This window comes from Pelodiscus sinensis, chromosome 3, assembly GCF_052426305.1.
Source record: "Pelodiscus sinensis isolate ZL-2025 chromosome 3, ASM5242630v1, whole genome shotgun sequence".
NCBI lineage: Eukaryota > Metazoa > Chordata > Testudines > Trionychidae > Pelodiscus > Pelodiscus sinensis.
In genome coordinates, this window is record NC_143054.1 from 169,009,217 (window position 1) to 169,026,065 (window position 16,849).

Sequence of the window (16,849 nt, forward strand, 5' to 3'; positions counted from 1 at the left end):
GCTCCGGCACTGGGCACACGGCGCTTGGGGGAGAAGGGGGGGAGCTCCGGCCCCGGGGCGCTTGGAGGCGGCCCCGCCCCCTGGAGCCCAGCAGGCAAACGGCCACGCCCCCCTGGTGCCCCGCAACCTCCAAAGGCTGGGGATCACTGGCATATAGATTTACATGTATATGCAATCACACAGTTAAATTATGGCGCTTGGCACGCGCTATGAGAATCATTGTGGTCTCCAGGGCTTTCAAAGTTGAGTAGCCCTGACCCAGCTGCTTTCAGGTTTCGGTATTGCATCCCGGCATTCTGGACGGTGCCTTCTGGTACCCACACTGGCTCTACAGCCCCCCTGCAGCCTCACCCCATGCAGCTGGGGCACACAAAATCTACTAGCCCGGGCCCCCCAGACTCCGGCGAGGGGAACGTGGGGAGTGCAGGGGCTAGCAGCGAGGGGTTTCTCGTTGTTTGTACGCCCAAGCACACTTCAGGGACCACCAAGCGTCTCTGCTGCTGCCCCGCAGGGGTCAGAAAGCCCCAGGAAAAGGGCAGAGCGTTAAAGCGTCCCCGTGGCGGAGCTGTTTGGAGTCCCGCCTCTCCCAGCACGGAGAGCGAAGCCTCTTCCCGCAGGAGACGCTGGCCCAGCGAGGCATCACCGCTCCCATGCGCGGCCATGGGGACAAGCCTGGTTCATACCGCTCTACAGGCGCCCGCGCCGCCGGGGCAGGGGGCGTGTCCCGAGGCTTCTACCCGCGCTGCTGGGTCTGCCGGGGAGCGGCACCGACTGGCCACATGGAGGGACCCAGGGATCGAGCGAGCATGTGGGCGGGGCTAATGCAGGTTCTGGTTCGCGCGCACGGCCCGGGCCGACCACGTGGTGTCTAAGTCCCGCCCTCTCCTCCCTTACCGCCATGCTCTAACTCCGCCCTTCAGCCGGCTCAGCTTAGAGCACGCCTGCCTAGGGGCGGGCCCATCGAGCGACGCGACAGCCACGTGAGGCGAGACCTGACGACAGGGCTTGGGTCCCCTTGCGGGCCAACCACCCCGTGTCCCGCAATAAAATGAGGCGGTTAAAGGCGCGTCCATGAGTGCGGCGCGTTCTTCTTCTGCATCCCATCATCCTTCTCCTTCGCCTTCCTTCCCGCCGCGGAGTCCCTGCTCGCCTGTTGCCGCTGCGCCTTGGTTCGGGAAACTTCGGGCATGTTTCTGCCCGGCCTAGCAGCCTGTTCCAAACCGAGGGTCAGGGTCCGTCGCGTGCAGCCCGTCCTAGGCCTGTACCATGGTGGAGGAGGAACCGTGCCGGCTAGGGCGACAAATAGAAACCTGCCAGCTTTGGGGCCCGGCGCTGTCACGCCCCTGCGGCTAGTGGTTTCTCTTTGCCAGAGGGGCGGGCCCTAGGGGCGTGTTCTCCTCCATCGTCCCCCACCGCCGGCTCCGTGTGGTTGAGTCCGGAGCGATCACGTGCCCCTCCATCCCAGTGCGTGTGTGAGAGCGAATAATGGCTGCGCTGCTGAACTCGGCCCGGCGGCTCCGGCCACTCTACTCCCGCCTCCTTCGGTTGCCGCGGGGAGCGGCTTCCCACCACCCCTCCCCCCGCGCCGCAGGGCTGGCGGGCGCCCCTGGCAGGTGAGTGCTCGGGCTCATTGCGGCCCGCGAGCCAGGACAGGGGCGCCCTGCGGGGAGCCGGCTGGCCCCAGCCCCGGGGAAGGTCACACGGGGAGCTCTGCCTCGTCCTCGCCCCCGGCCTTCTGCCCGCTCCTGTCCCATTCGCTCCGGCCTTTGTGTCGCCCTTCACTGGCGCAGGTCTCGCCTGGGGAGGGGGGGGGGTCTCATGATCCCCCCTCCCCCCGAGCCCGTGTGGGGCTGCAGAGCACTGCCCAAGGGCGGAGGAGCTGGCCGCATGCTGCACTGTGACCTGCGGCCACCGGGAAATGTAGCTCCCCCTGCTCAGGTTGCTGTCGCACGCCCGGAGTATACTAGGCCGCTGGCAAGCGGTCCGTCCTTGTACGCCGCAGCCGGAGACCCTGTGACATGCGGCTCTGTTGCGCTGCAAGGTGAACAGGGGACTGGGTAGCTTTCTTCCCGAAAAGCTTATAGTCAGACAAGGCGAAAACGATGGAGAGAGGGGAAGTGATTCGTCCTAGATCATGCAGCAGGTCAAAGCTAGTAATAGAGCCCATAGTGGTTTCCCGCTCTCCTTGGCTATAAGCCCATAGAGCCTTGGTTCTGATTCTTTTGGGGATATTCTAATTCCCTTGGGGGTAGTTCCAGCTTCCACCACTTGGTGGGATGGTCTTGTATTTCACTTCAACTCTTATGATTATTATGAATGCATTAGAATGTTGTAGGTACTCAACAGAAACAAGTGAAGATGCAGAGCTAGATCCACAAAAGGACTTAAGTTCCTAAGTCAACATTTAGGTACCACATACCTTCAAAATTCCAATTCGTCTCCCATTTAACCTTGAACTTTGGCAGATAAAGTTCTCATGTACAGGGAGTCCCCGGGTTACGTACAAGATAGGGACTGTAGGTTTGTTCTTAAGTTGAATCTGTATGTAAGTCGGAACTGGCGTCCAGATTCAGCCGCTGCTGAAACTGATCAGTTTCAACAGCGGCTGAATCTGGACGCCAGTTCTGACTTACATACAGATTCAACTTAAGAACCCCAGGCATCCCCAAGTCAGCTGCTGCTGAAACTGATCAGCGGCTGATTCCAGGAAGCCCGGGGCAGGGGCTTCCTGTAGTCAGCCACTGGTCAGTTTGAGCAGCGGCTGACTTGGGGACGCCTGGGGCAGAGCAGCTGGGGTGCTGCTGTGTTGGTCCAGTAGTGCCGCCGCTCCTCGGCGCTACTGGACCAACCCAGCAGCCCCCAAGCTGCTCTGCCCCAGGCGTCCTGATTCAGCCGCTGCTGAATCTGACCAGCAGTGGCTGAATCAGGACGCCTGGGGCAGAACAGCTGGGGTGCTGCCCGGTTGGTCCAGTAGCGCCCAGAGCGGCGCTATGGGACCAACTGGCAGCGCCCCAGCTGCTGTACCACAGGTGTCTGGAGCAAAGCTGGCCGGGCACTCCGGGGCTTGGCTCTTCTTTGCTCCCCCCCCCCCCCCCATTCCCCTGGTCTGCAGACCAGGGAGACGGGGGGGGGGGGGGCCGCAAAGCAGAGCCAAGCCTCGGAGCGCGTGGGCAGCGGACAGCCCTGTCCGCTGCCCACGTGTTCCGCCGCTTTGCTTCCTCTCCCTGGTCTGCTGGAGACCAGAGAGAGGAACCCCGTTCGTAACTGCGGATCCGACATAAGTCGGATCCGCGTAACTCGGGGACTGCCTGTACCTAAGTTTGTTCTAATGAGCATGCATGTGGTCGTTAGCTGAGACGTCTGAGAACCTGTCTTTCACTTCTATTCTAGTAGGACCCTGGGAGAGGTCTTTCCTCCTCTCTCTTGCGTTTAAGATTTGATTTGTGAAGTATTCTGAGCACATTTAAATCCATGCAGAATGAGAGGGTAAGAGGAGCCATTTTTAGCCTAATAGTTAGGACAGTGGACTGGGCTGTTGGAGACCTGGATTCAATTCCCCGTCTCCCTTTTTGGAGATGTAGAAGGGATTTGTCTCCTCTTAGGCAAACTTCCAGAAGAGGGATAGAAATGTAGCCGTGTTAGTCTGGGGTAGTTGAAGCAAAATGCAGGACAATGTAGCACTTTAAAGACTAACAAGATGGTTTATTAGATGATGAGCTTTCGTGGGCCAGACCCACTTCCTCAGATCAAAGGAAGTGGGTCTGGCCCACGAAAGCTCATCATCTAATAAACCATCTTGTTAGTCTTTAAAGTGCTACATTGTCCTGCATTTTGCTTCCAGAAGAGGGTTTATGAACTTCTTGTGGGATGAGGCATAGGCCACACTCCTTTTCTCAAAAAACAACAAATAGTCTTGCACCGCTTTAGACACTGATGAAAAAATGTAGATGGTATTGTGAGCTTTTGTGGGCTCTGCAGTATGAAAGTTACAGGTGCTGCAGGCTCTGCAGTATAACCGCTATGATTGTTAGTGGTTACATGGTCACCTTTTTAAATTATTTTTTACATCCCTAATCCAGACCAGTGTGCTGGAAAAGGGTATTCAGTGCTACTGATGAGTGTTTGTGAAAATGCCATCTCTCTTATTGAATTGCTTAATGTTGGCTTTAGGTATGGATCATCGAAACAGTCTCTTTTCAAAGTTCCAACAGTAGGGATATAACAAGCCTAAAAAAACTTAATTCACTTTCTCCACTCCATTCATGAAGTGTTATTTCTGTTCACCTAGCACAAGAACCAGTGTTCACCCACTGAAGTTTATAGGCAGCAAGTGTAAAAGAAACATAAGTACTTCTTCGCACTAGGGATGCTAGGTATGGTTTAATTGAATAATCGTGTAACTGCACCAAACCTTGTCGGTTACATGATTATTTGATGGCTTCTGGGGCTAGCAGCAAATTATATATAGGTAGCAGCGCAGAGTGGCAGCAGCCTCTGTCCATGGTGGGGGCCGTGCCCTCCGCAGACAGAGTCTGCTTTGGGACACCAGCCCCTGTCAGCGGGGGAGGGCGGCCCTGAGCTCCTGGTGGACAGGAGCTACAGCGGCATCCTGCCTGCCTCCTCTCTTCCTGTGCTGCTGGCTCTGATAGAGAGGCAGTTGCGCTGAGGGAAGGGAGGCAGCACTGTGAAGCTGGTGCTTGTGGGGAACTGACCTAAGCTGGCTCCCCTCAGCACCGACTCCTGCTTGCCTCCCCGCCGCTGCCTCCGAGAGTGGCAGCAAGGGGTGAAGGCAGGTGGCTCAGCATAAGCTGATAGCTCACACAGGAAGCTGGCTCTTGCCTGTCCCCCTCACTCTATGCAGCTGCTTCCTTATTAGAGGCAGCAGCTTGGCATGGGGAAAGGGGTGACAGGTGGCTCTGGGATCCAGTGCTCATGGGAAGCCAATCCTCCCTCCCCTTGCTGACTCTGTATTAGAGGCAGCAAGGGGGGGGGGCAGTGTGTGTGGTCATTAGTATTAACTGATAAACTTGGGTTTATTGGTTAACCATTTACATGACTATATGCTAACATCCCTACTTAATACTGTGGAATTTGTTGCCTGGGGATGTCATGAAGGCCAAAAATGCAACATTCTACTGGTTTCCCTGGTTTGTGGCTTCCCTTTTATCAGGATCACCTGTACCCTTATCTGTACCTGTGGCTGCCTACCACATAGCCTCCCCATTGTAGGCTGAACCCTTGTAGAACCAGTGTGGGGCAAATGCCCCATTAGAATCACATTAAAATCGTTCTTCACTGGAATACTTCTCAGTGATGGCTACTTCTACCTGAGCTTTCATCTTTCTGATCTTTTTGTAATACGTAAAGCTTTTTCCAAGCAGTGGCACTCAATTTTTTTATAATACTAGAAGTACCTATAGTTTGTTAAACTTGAAACAACAAATAGATTTAAATAAATAAATTTGTTAGCCTTTTCTGAGTGTTTTGAACTTCTTTCCCTTTCGCATAGGAGAGGGAAAAACACTTTTGGTCAGAGACAAAGCCTGTGACTTTTACTAGAAAAAGTGCTATGTAAGTTGTGTTACCAATTTAAAAAAATTAGCATGGAAATATTTGCAGAACCTGGACTAGTGTTGTTGCTATCATACCCTCACTCATGTTCTGCAAACCTATTTTTAAGCACTTGAATCAAAACATTGATCCTCTAGATTAAAAACATGGGACTGGAATCTAGACAGCCAACAGAATATTACTGCTACATCATGTTCACTATTTAGTTAAAGAAATGAGACAGCAGCACAATTGCTTTATTGGAAGAAAGGGTGTATTGGGATAGCTGTATTCAAAGCCGTATTTGTAAACTCCTTGAACTTCAAAATGCAGATAGTATCTTCCTGAGACTACACTCTGGCTGTGTCTACATTGGCGCGATCTTGTGCAAAAGCGGCCGCTTCTGCGCAAAAACTTGCTGCCTGTCTACACTGGCCACAAGTTCTTGCGCAAGAACACTGATGTTCTAAAGTATGGAAAAGCACATCTCTTGTGCAAAGGCACATGCCAGTGTAGACGCTCTCTTGTAGAAGAGTTTTTGCACAAGAAGCTGCCAGAGTAGATTTAGCCTCTGAGAAGAGAGAAATGGGAAGCAAAATATGATAAAGCTATTTTAGTCTGGGGAAAAAGAAGACATGATATAAGAACAGCCATACTTGGTCAGATCAAAGCTCTGTCTAGTTCAGTATCCTATATTCGGACGGTGGCTAATCCCAGATCTTTCAGAGGGAATGAACAGAACAGGTAATTGTCAAGGCCGTGTCTAAACTACAACCCTTTGTCAGCAGAGGGATGTAAATTAGACATTTCAAAAGCACAAATGAAGCGGGGATTTAAATATCCTGCGCTTAATTTGCATAATGGCAGCCGTCACTTTTTTTTGAAACGAGGCTTTTCGGAAAAAAAACCCCCAGCAGTTTAGACTGGGCATTTTCAACAGAAATGCCCCATTTCGAAAGATCCTGTACTCCTCAAAAAATGCCCCGACTAAACTGACATTTTTTGAAAAGCCCCATTTTGAACAAGAGCGGTGGCTGCCATTTAAATATTGGCGTGGGATATTTAAATCCCCGCTTCATTTGCACTTTCAAAACTTCTAATTTACATCCTCTGCCGACAGAGGTGTAGTTTAGACGTAACCCAAGTGATCCATTCTGTTGCCCATTCCCAGGTTCTGATAAACGTGTTAGAGATGTTAAGGGGTAGTTGGTTAATCTGTTACCCAGTAAGCATCATCCTTAATGGGAGATGCTTACTGGGTAATGGTTAACTGGTAGCCAAGAATGGAGGGTTGCTCCAGCCCCACTGACCCCCAATGCCGGGCTGGTGGTGGCAGCTGCAGGGGGCCACAGCAGTGGCAGGGGCTACTCTTGCCTCCCCACCTCCTTTTAATTGCATAAGTGATTAAATAGTGTTACCTGTTGAACCAATTAAATGGGATTTTACATCCCTATTAGAGAGACAATACTTGCCCATCCTAGCTTAATAGCCTTTGGTGGACTTATCCTTCATGAATGTACTTTTATTTTATTTTATTTTATTTTATTTTAAATTTTAACCCACCCTATTATAGTCTTGGCTTTCACAACATTCTCTGGCACACAGTTTGTGCATTGTGTGAAGAAATGCTTCCTTTTTGTTTTAAACTTGTTGTCTATTAATTGCTTTGGTGTCCCCATATTCTTGTTACTTTCTCCCTACCATTCATGAGTTTATAGATCTCGTCTCATATCCCCCCATAATCATCAGATTTTGAAGTTGAGAAGTTACAATCTTGTTAATCTCTCCTTATGATGATGGTGTGAACCCTACCTCTTAGCCTGGGTTTTTTATATATAGTATATACAATGTGTATATTTCTGAAATTAAAAACTAAACTGAAGCTGGAAAAATGAATTAAGCTATTGAGGAATGTATTACTCCTTTTGTTGGGTTTAGAAAAGAAGATTAGGGTAGGAAGAGATCTCAGGAGGTCATCTACTGCAACCTCCAACCCTTTGTTCAAATCAGGACCAACCCAGTTAAATCTTCCCAGCCTAAACATTAAGTTGAACTGGTTAACTGATTAAATGAGGCTGGGCAGGGGAGCTGCTCCAGTCAGCTGGTTCGGGCAGACCCTGTCTGTGGCAGGGGCCCAGCTGGGCCTGGCATGAATAGGGTTGCTCTGGTTGGTTGTTTAGGCAGCTTTGATTTGTGGTGGGTCCTGTGGGGCTGGAGCAGCTTCTGGCTCACCACAGGCAGGGAGCTGCCTTGGCCCCAATGGTTAACTGGAACCTGTAAAGATGGGGCTTACCGGTTAACCATTCACATCCGTGTCCCAGCTAGGTCTTTGTCCTGCCTGGTCTTAAAAACATCTAAGGCTAGAGATTCCACATACTCTCTAGGTAACCCCTTCCAATGCTGTGTCGCCCTCCTAGCGAAATTGTCTTTGCTAATATCCAATCCTAGGCTTTCCTTACTGCAACTTAAGATCATTGCTTCTAGTTCTGTAATCTGCCACCACTGTGAACAAATTAAGTCCAACCTCTTCGGAACCACCTTTCAGGTAGCTGAAAGCTGCTATCAAATCCTCCTCACTCTTCTGCAGACTAAGTGAGCCCATTTCCCTTACCTCTCCTCATAGATATTTGCAGGGCTCGACAAACTATAGAATCTATTTGCTCGTGGCGAGTAGATTTTAGCTGCGTGCCCCATTTACCGTCGGCGCGTGCATGCGCTATGCGGCTCTTCCACATGTGCAGTGCGGGGCTGGCGAGTGGCTTTCGCCGCCATTTGTCCAAGCCTTGGTTATTTGCCTCATTTCTTGATTAGCTAAATTTAGCCACTTGGATTGTGGAATACTTTATTGAGCTTCTCATTTAATGGCTCATTAGTTGTCACCTGACTGATGGTGTCACGACTTGAAACTAATGTGCATGTTTGTACTGAAATGCTTTTCCTTATTGTCATTGTTGTAAAGACTTTTAGCATTGCCAGCTTATGTAATGTACAGGAGGAAAAGTGTAAAACTAAGGGATCAGTTTCATAAATGTTCTTATATGTCTGGCATGTAATAGGGATGTTAAATTTTGATTAATCAGCTAATCAAGTAGTTGATGGAATTTCCATTGACTATTCGATTAGTCGATAAGGGGGGCACTCGCTATACAGCTGCACCTCTGCCTTTGAAATGTACTAGCGCTGCCCATGGCGCCTTTTCCCCCACTGTACCTCTGCCTCCTCTGCTTCCCTGCGGAGTGGCTTTTAAGCCAGCTTTCCCTAGCACTGGCTTCTGCTGCCCTCTGCTCCCCCTTGGTGCCTCTGATACAAAAGCAGCAAGGGGGTGAAAGCGACTAGTTGAGTAGTATTTGACTACCCAATAAGCCTTGGCTTGCATCCCTAGCATGTAATCCTCTGGATTATTTTTTGAGCTCGAGCATAGCTCCCACTTTGTGTACTGTACAAGCCGTAACTTTCGTAAATAGCTCTCTTTGCTAACAAAATTGGTTTATACTCTTCTTAAACTTGTTTGGGTCCTAAGGCCCAAAGTCATGATAAACTTCCCAGTGAGATCTAGTACAGTATGGAATAAGTGTGAAAAAATATTGATGCAATTCTATTGCTTGGGATAGGTAAAATAGGAGATAAGTCTAGCAAACACATAGTAAGGAATATTCTGCACAAGCACTGGCACGGAATAGATTACTACTTCTGTTTCCTATATTTACTGAAATTTTTTAAAGAATGACTTGCTATCACATCTTAGCCTGTGACATCAATTTAAAATTCACATACTGCCTTAAACTCCTCTTAATTAATGTATTTTTAAGGATTTTCATTATTATAGTATTTGGGCACCAAATAAACAATAGATAGAAGGGGAAAAGAAGCTTCCAAACCCCTCCTCCCCCAAAGCATAAGTAGCTATCTAAAGCCAAAGATGTGACCAAAATATGTATGTACTGCCCTAAAAATCAGCCAGTTGGGTCTAAGCTAGGCCAATCAAGGATGGAAGTAGAATATTTGTTTTTCTCTGACCATGCTGTATTTTCAGTTCTTGCTTCTGAATCTTCTATGGGCTTTCAAAAATATTCCTTATAAGTTCCAAACTGTGAAGAATTTAGAGCCACTACTTTGAATTGCACCCAGAATTATAAAGATAGGAGGAAGTCAGTCTAGTTTATAGAATGTTCTTATTGATGGCTCTACTTAGTGAGCAACGCCTGCCTTGCTGAGTGATAACAAATGTTTCAACAGAACCATGCAAAAGCATCCCAGATACATCTTCAATAACTGAGCCTTGAAGAGCAGTAATGAGTAGTCCAGGCACAAACTACTTTTCTGCCTTCATTCTTAGGGGTCAACTGATTTTTATTTAGTAATTAGAAAAATAAACCTTGTTTTGAGTGAGTGAGCAAATACTGTATAGCAAGAATGTAGATGTGCATCTTGCAGGTGACAGGTGTGGAAAACTAGCAAAGTCTGAATCATGGAAAAAAGACAGCCTTCTGGTCTATTTCAGATTGTTGGGTTGGTGGGTGTGGGGAAGGAGAATGAACCACTGCCACTAAGTGGGTGTCCAGAGTTGCAGGCTAGTTTGGGAAGAGCTAAATCCACTCTTGTACAAGTCAGTGTCAATTTCTCTAGTTAATCTGCTTGCCAAGAAGAAGCATTAGATTTTATAAGCATACTAATGGCTGTGTGATTCCAAAGATTTAACACTCTAATACAGGGATGGGGAACCTTTTTATGGGTCAGGGGGCACTGACTCTAGAAAAATTAATCCGAGGCCACACACAAGAAAAAACAAACAAAAATCCTCACTACTCTGTGTCCATGTCAGAAGCAAAAAAAAAACCCCAAATCCAACAACGCCTCTCAACTCAGCATGAGCATACTTCAGCCCCGGGAGATGAAGGGGGGAGGCTCACTGAGACTGAGGGCATCCTGGCCATAGTGTGGGAGAGTTTTGCTGCAGGCTGGAACTAGCTTATGGGCCATAGGCTCCCCACCTCTGCTCTAATAGCCTCATATCTGCACTGACCAGGAGTGTGATGGGATGGAATCGTGTGAAACTACGTAAGGATTTAGGAAATGGAGGAGCTGTTACACAATGCGTCACTCTGTGTCCTGTAGCCCCTTTGCTGTGTGGCCTCCCTCCTCCCCTGTGCTCCAGGGAGCTGAGAGCCATGTAACCTCTTCAGTGCTTGGGGGGAGCTGCAGGGGCCTCTCCCCTCCCCTGTGTTTGGGGGAGGGAGGGAGAGTGGGGGAGACACAGCCATGAGCCAAGCCTGCCACACTGTGGCTTCAGCCCAGCCTAACCCCCCGGCAGCTGGGGGGAAGAGAGCTGGGCTTGCCCCAGCTTGGCCTCTGCATGGCCTGGCCCGGCCCAAACCAACCCCCCGGCAGCTGGGAGGGAGAGAGCTGGACGTGCCACGGCCTGGCCTTGATCCGGCCTGGCATTCGGGGGGTGAGAACTGGGCCTGCTGCGGCAAGGCCTTGGCTGATCCCAACCCCGTGGCGGCCATGGGGAGAGAGCTGGGCCTGGAGGTGAGAAGGGGGCTGGGGTGGAGGGGGGGAGAGCTGCTGCTGGCTTGGCCTGACGGCTGGGGGAGAGCCGGGGCTGCCACACCTTGGTCTGGCCCTCCCAAGCAGCTGAGGCAAAAGCTGGGGCTGCCTACCCCTAGATATAGGAAGGTTTATCATAGTGTGATGGTTAGTGAGGTTACTAAGATGGTGATTGCAATGGGAAGTTCTTGAATAGTGGTGGGCAATAAGACAGAGATGGTTTGCCAGGGTTGGCCCCTAGCAGGCTGCCACTGCTCTATTTACCTGCATGGCCCCAGGTGCTGGTGATTGCAGCTCCTATTGACTGTGAATCGTCGTTCCTGGCCAATGCGAGCTGTGAGTAGAGGTATCCCGGTCTATGCCACTTCATGCTGCTCCTATTGGCTGTGAATGGTGATCTACAGCCAATAGGAGCTACAATGACAGACTGGATCCAGCCTACTTTGTTCTTGTAGGGCATAATCAGTGATGGAGTGTTGACAGCCAGAGGAGGTATTAACCATTGATAAAGGAATTGGTTTTCCTGGTGCTGTTCGTTTTTCTTTTTTAACGTCTTCATACTGACATCAAAATGGTCCAAGCAGCTTATTCCACTACTTGTATGAATTTTAGATGGAAGTGCTCGGAGTGCAGTTTTTATTTCTATATTATTTAAATGGCTAGAGTCTTAATTGTGCACGCTATAGTAGAGGCCTGATCTTGCTCTCCTTTTGTGTTGGATTCAGTATTCTTTTCCCATGAGAAATGACTGGGGAGTGTATTTACCCCCAGGATGTGTACTAAGCAAGTACAAGGAAGGAAACAATTTCACATTCAATGTATACTAAATAATGTTGTGATTTCCCCCCCCCCCCCATTTATATTATAATTCAGGAGAATTTTTATTCTAATTGAAGTGTATACTCAGAACTGTAAATTTAATTATGCTTATGAACCTATTGACTAAATGCTACTTTTAGTAATGTCAAAGGGTACAACATTTTTCTTCTGTAGCTAATTAAAAATGTCTATTTGGGTTGGTAGAATGAATATAATTCTTATTATAGGAACAGATGCTAATTCAATTAACTTTATTGTTTCTATTTAAGAAAAAATGCTGTTAATTTCCAAATAGTTTTATAAATCTTGATGAGATTAGATATGCAAAATATTAGCTGATCAGTGGATACTTATCAGTAACTATTTCAGTTAATTATTAAACTCTGGCTGGGCACAGGGTCCTGGCTTTAGGGACCCCATGTAAAATAGGGCACTGGAGCACCCCCCACACCCATAATACCTTGGCTATGTGTGAACTCTGTAATGGTTAACTGTAACTGATGGAATTTTAATAAGGTACACAGTTACTTTTTAAAAATCTATTTACATCCCTGAATGAGACACACTTCTTGTGTAGAAGTGCTTCTGTTTTATGTGGAGCAAAAATGAACAAGGGTAGGCCAACATTTATGGAGGAGAATGTGGGGTTTATTGATGATGAGAGGCAGAAGAGTTGTGCTTTTTAGCAGAAAAATGAAGACTAGCAGGTTCCTGGGGGAGTAGGTTATTAAAACTGTTCCAAGCATATGTGACAGCATGGAAGAGGTATCAGGCCAAAATTTACAGAGGCCAAGAGAACAATAAAGGAAAGGGGTCTAAGCAAAAAGAACAAGAGAGCAAGTTGGAGCAAATGAAAACCCACATTTTGATGGCAGATGAACTGCAGAGAGTCTTTCAGATGAGAATGAGAATCTTGTATCTTTATATTAAGAGACAGAACTATTGAAGGATTCCGGGGAGAGGGAGCACTATATGCTCAGATTGGTAGAAAAAAAACTTTGGCAAAAGCATTTAGTGCCACAATCGTAATTCATGCTATTGGAGCAAAGCTACCTTCCACCTTCAATTAATACGACTGAAGGGCATGCACACTAAAGCAGTGGTTCCCAGCCTTTTTTATGCTGTGGACTGACAAACCCATTAATAAACTTTTGGTGGACTGGCAACATTTTGTTTGCATATTGGCATATTCAATAATGAATATGCAAATAAAACGTTGCCTAGTCCCAACCCAGCTCCTTGCTTCCCAGTGCCTAACACACTTTGACCCCTACGCCCCATGCCCTTTGACCCTTTAACTTCTGACCACTGCAGCCCATGCCAACACCCTCTTGCCCTGTGACCCCACCAGCCCTCACCCAACACCCCTTTGCCCCCATCCCACCCCTCCATTCCCCAGAAGCTGCCACCCTAGGGAGCATGGCCTCCTCCTTCACAACCCTTCCCTTCCTCCCTCCCCAAATGCATCTTGCACCCTTGGGGGGGGGGGGGAAGCACAGAGCCCTGGCTGGCTGTCATTACTAAGAGGGGAGGGGGGCACTTCCTCCTGCGCCACCTCCTGCCACCACCTCATCCCCAGTGCCGCCACCGGCAAAAACGGCTGCAAGGACAGGGAAAGTGGCCATTGGTGGCATGCATGCTCCCTCCTCCTTTGCGCCCCCCTCCCTCCTCAAGTGTGTCTCCCAAAGCGTGGACGGGGGAGGAGAAAGGAGGGAGGAAGGTGCTTCCTTCTCCACTTCCTCCTGCTGCTGCCTCAGCCATCACTGCTACTGGAGCTGAGCTGCTGTGGCTTGAGTTCCTGCTGCTGCTGTGTTCCAGCAGCCAGTGGTTGGCGGACTGGCAACGGTCTGCAGACTGGTGGTTGGGAACCACTGCAGTATAGCACCTATTTTATGCTGTAGAGCAGTTCTGAGAACTATCAGGAAAAAAATCTGTAACGATACACCTGAAAAGCTCAAGTAAGTGAAAGTGTAACTTATCAACATTATCAAATCTCGCGTAAACATGTTCCTGTCGCACACCTAATAGTGTCTTTAAATATTTGAAACTAGCAAACTTACTTGGCATTGCCCGAGTCCTTCAGGGTGGGACTTTGGCAATGTGCGGGCGGGGGCAGGAGACTGGGGGCCAGGAAACTGTTTTACCCCCTCTCCGCAAGCAATTCCCCCCAGCCTTCCTGAAGCCTGTTCCTCCCCTCTTCCCCCCCCCCCTCCCAGTTTATAGCTTGCACTAAACTGTGTTCATGTGCATTTTTTATTTTCACATCTTATCAGAGACTTTGTTCTTTTAAAGGGATAATGATGTCCTTTGTCACTTTAAGGATAAGAGAATAGTACTTGTAGTAGCTTTCAGATATTCTGTCTGGAATTTAAAGCATCACAATCCATAATAAAGTATACAAAATTGTTCTCTTTGCAGGTATTATCCAGTCTTACCTCAGTGAAATACAAACTTTCCTGCAGGGGCACATCGCTGTAATGTGGGGAAAAAGCTTATCCTAATTCTTACTGTATCACTAATAACCACTAATGCCCTAATTAGAGATGTGATGATGTGAAATTCAGACTTATCTTATTGACATTAGCTATTTGAAGATTAGATGAATGTGAAGGAAGCAGAGCTGTCAAATGAGCTGGGATCAATCATTAAATTTTAAAAATAGGGATTAATTATAATTTTAATTACCCTGTTAATAGAATACCATTTGTTATTTTGGATGTTTTCTATTTTCAAATATATTGATTTTAGTTAAAACACAAAATACGAAGTGTACAGTTCTCATTTTATATTTTTATTACAAGTATTTGCACTGTAAAAAGATAAAAATTTCCAGTTCATCTCATCAAAGTACTGCTGTGCAATCTTTTTGTCATTTGTGTTGAATTTTGTAGCCGGTGTTGTGAGATATTTATGTACCAGATATAAATGTTTAGGATATACCTCTAAATGCTTTGACCACCATTCCAGAGCATGTGTTTCCATGCTGCTGCTGCTGCTTTCTACTAGATAATGATTCAAAGCAATGCAGGCTGATGCATATTCATTTTCATCATCGGAATCAGATGGCAGCAACAGAAGGTTGATTTTCTTGTTTGGTGGTTTGGGTTCTGTAGGCCCTGCATCAGTGTTGCTCTTCTGACAGCGTGTTCCATACCACTTCCCTCTCAGATTTTGGAAGGCACTTGAGATTCTTAAAGCTTGAGTTGAGTGCTATAGTTATCTTTAGAAATCTCATATTGGTAACTTCTTTATATTTTGTCAAATCTGTGGTGGAAGTTTCTTAAAATGAACAACATGTGCTAGGTCATCACCTGAGACTCTACACTAGAATGTGGGTAAAGCCACATAGCTGGAGACAAACAATTCTCCCCTAAAGGAGTTCAGTCACAGATTTAACTAAGTCATTTTTTAAAAAATGAGTGCTGTCAGCGTGGAAGCGTGACCTCTGGAATAGTGACCAACGAATGATCAGGCATACAAATGGGTGAGCATTAGGCATGTTAAAAATCATTTAATACGGTAACGGTGTAACCACTAAAAAATCTTAGTGGTTACATGCTTACAGGCGCTGTGGGGCTCTGCAGTATAAGGTATAAAGCTGGCTGCTGGCTTTGTTCCTTTGGGTCAGTTGCTGGCTGAGTTTAACCAGTACCATTAACTGATGAGCATCAGCTTAGTGGTTAAATGGTTAATCAGTTAAACTCCAGCATCCCTAGTAAGCATATCTAGCATGTAAATACAGTACCTTTCAACACCAGCTACAACAGTGCCCTGCAAACATCTGTTTTCACTTTCAAGTTATGTAAATAAGTGGGCATTATTATCTCCTTTAAATGTAAACTACTTGTTTGTCTTAGCAATTGGCTGAACAAAAAAGTAGGACCAAGTGGATCTGTTGGTTTGAAGTTTTGCATTGTTTTATTTTTGAGTGCAGTTATATAACAAACAGTTCTATATTTGTAAGTTGCACTTTCACAATAATGAGGTTACACTACAGTATTTGTATGACGATAATTGAAAAATACTATTTTTATAGTGCAAATATTTGCTATAAAAATAGTATAAAATGAGTACTGTATACTGTGTACTCTGTATTTTAATTGAAATCAATATATATATTTGAAAATGTGGGAAAAGATCCAAAAATGCTTATAGTTAGAACAATAATTTATTATTAACAATGTAATTACAACTGATTAATCAGATTAATTTTTATTAATCTACTTCATTTGTTTTAAGGTAATCACTTACATTAACTGACGTGAATAGACAGCCTTAGAATGTAGGTTTAATAAGAATTTGTAATTGCTGTACTACATATCAACTTTTTAAAAGATCCACTAAGCTTTCCTGTGTAGTGAGTTGCTTTATAACTCAGTGAGTTTTAATTTTTTTTTAATTGGGATAACATTTTGGTGCACACTGATTCCTGTGTAACAGTTTCTCTTTCTACTTAGCTCTATATCACTTTTTAAAAAAATTTCTGCCCAGTGCTGCGTATTTAAGAATACTTTATTTGAGATAAATGGGTTCATATCTTCTACTGATTAAAATGCTGAAATCTGCAGTTTTTAAATTGATGAGTTAATGTCTGAACACGTCTCTCAGTAGATATTTTGATTTTATTTGCAATGTTCATAAAAGCCTGTGTACTAATTGCTGTCTTCCTGACTACAGAAGCAATGCATTCTGCTTTATAGTAGGTCAGACTTGTGCCCAAGTCTTAGTCCATTTTTTCATTTAAAGGAAAAACCATCAGGCTGAATTTTGAGCAAGGATGGTTTAGACTTTAGACAGACTTTAGAACTCAGATCTGCCATAAAATTAAATTTGACAGTTGGCAGTAAGCAAAACTCTACTTCAGATATGCCAATTTTTTTATTCCTCCTTAAATGCTTTTCTATAGCATCATCAAGTGTTAGCTGCTTATTAA

At 46.5% G+C, this 16,849-nt stretch overlaps 1 protein-coding gene across 2 annotated transcripts in view; it reads left to right on the forward strand.

Annotated features, from left to right (window-relative positions):
• The first annotated feature begins 1,067 nt into the window (after positions 1 to 1,067).
• The window catches only part of LRPPRC (leucine rich pentatricopeptide repeat containing), a 156,067-nt gene continuing 140,285 nt past the window's right edge, over positions 1,068 to 16,849 (forward strand). The window contains exon 1 of one of the 2 annotated variants that reach the window (XM_075925421.2): positions 1,068 to 1,613. In XM_075925421.2, coding sequence (XP_075781536.2) covers positions 1,486 to 1,613 — 128 coding nt within the window. In that variant the 5' untranslated portion in view covers positions 1,068 to 1,485. The remainder of the gene's footprint in view (positions 1,614 to 16,849) is intronic. The other variant, XM_075925422.2, reaches the window with a different exon arrangement.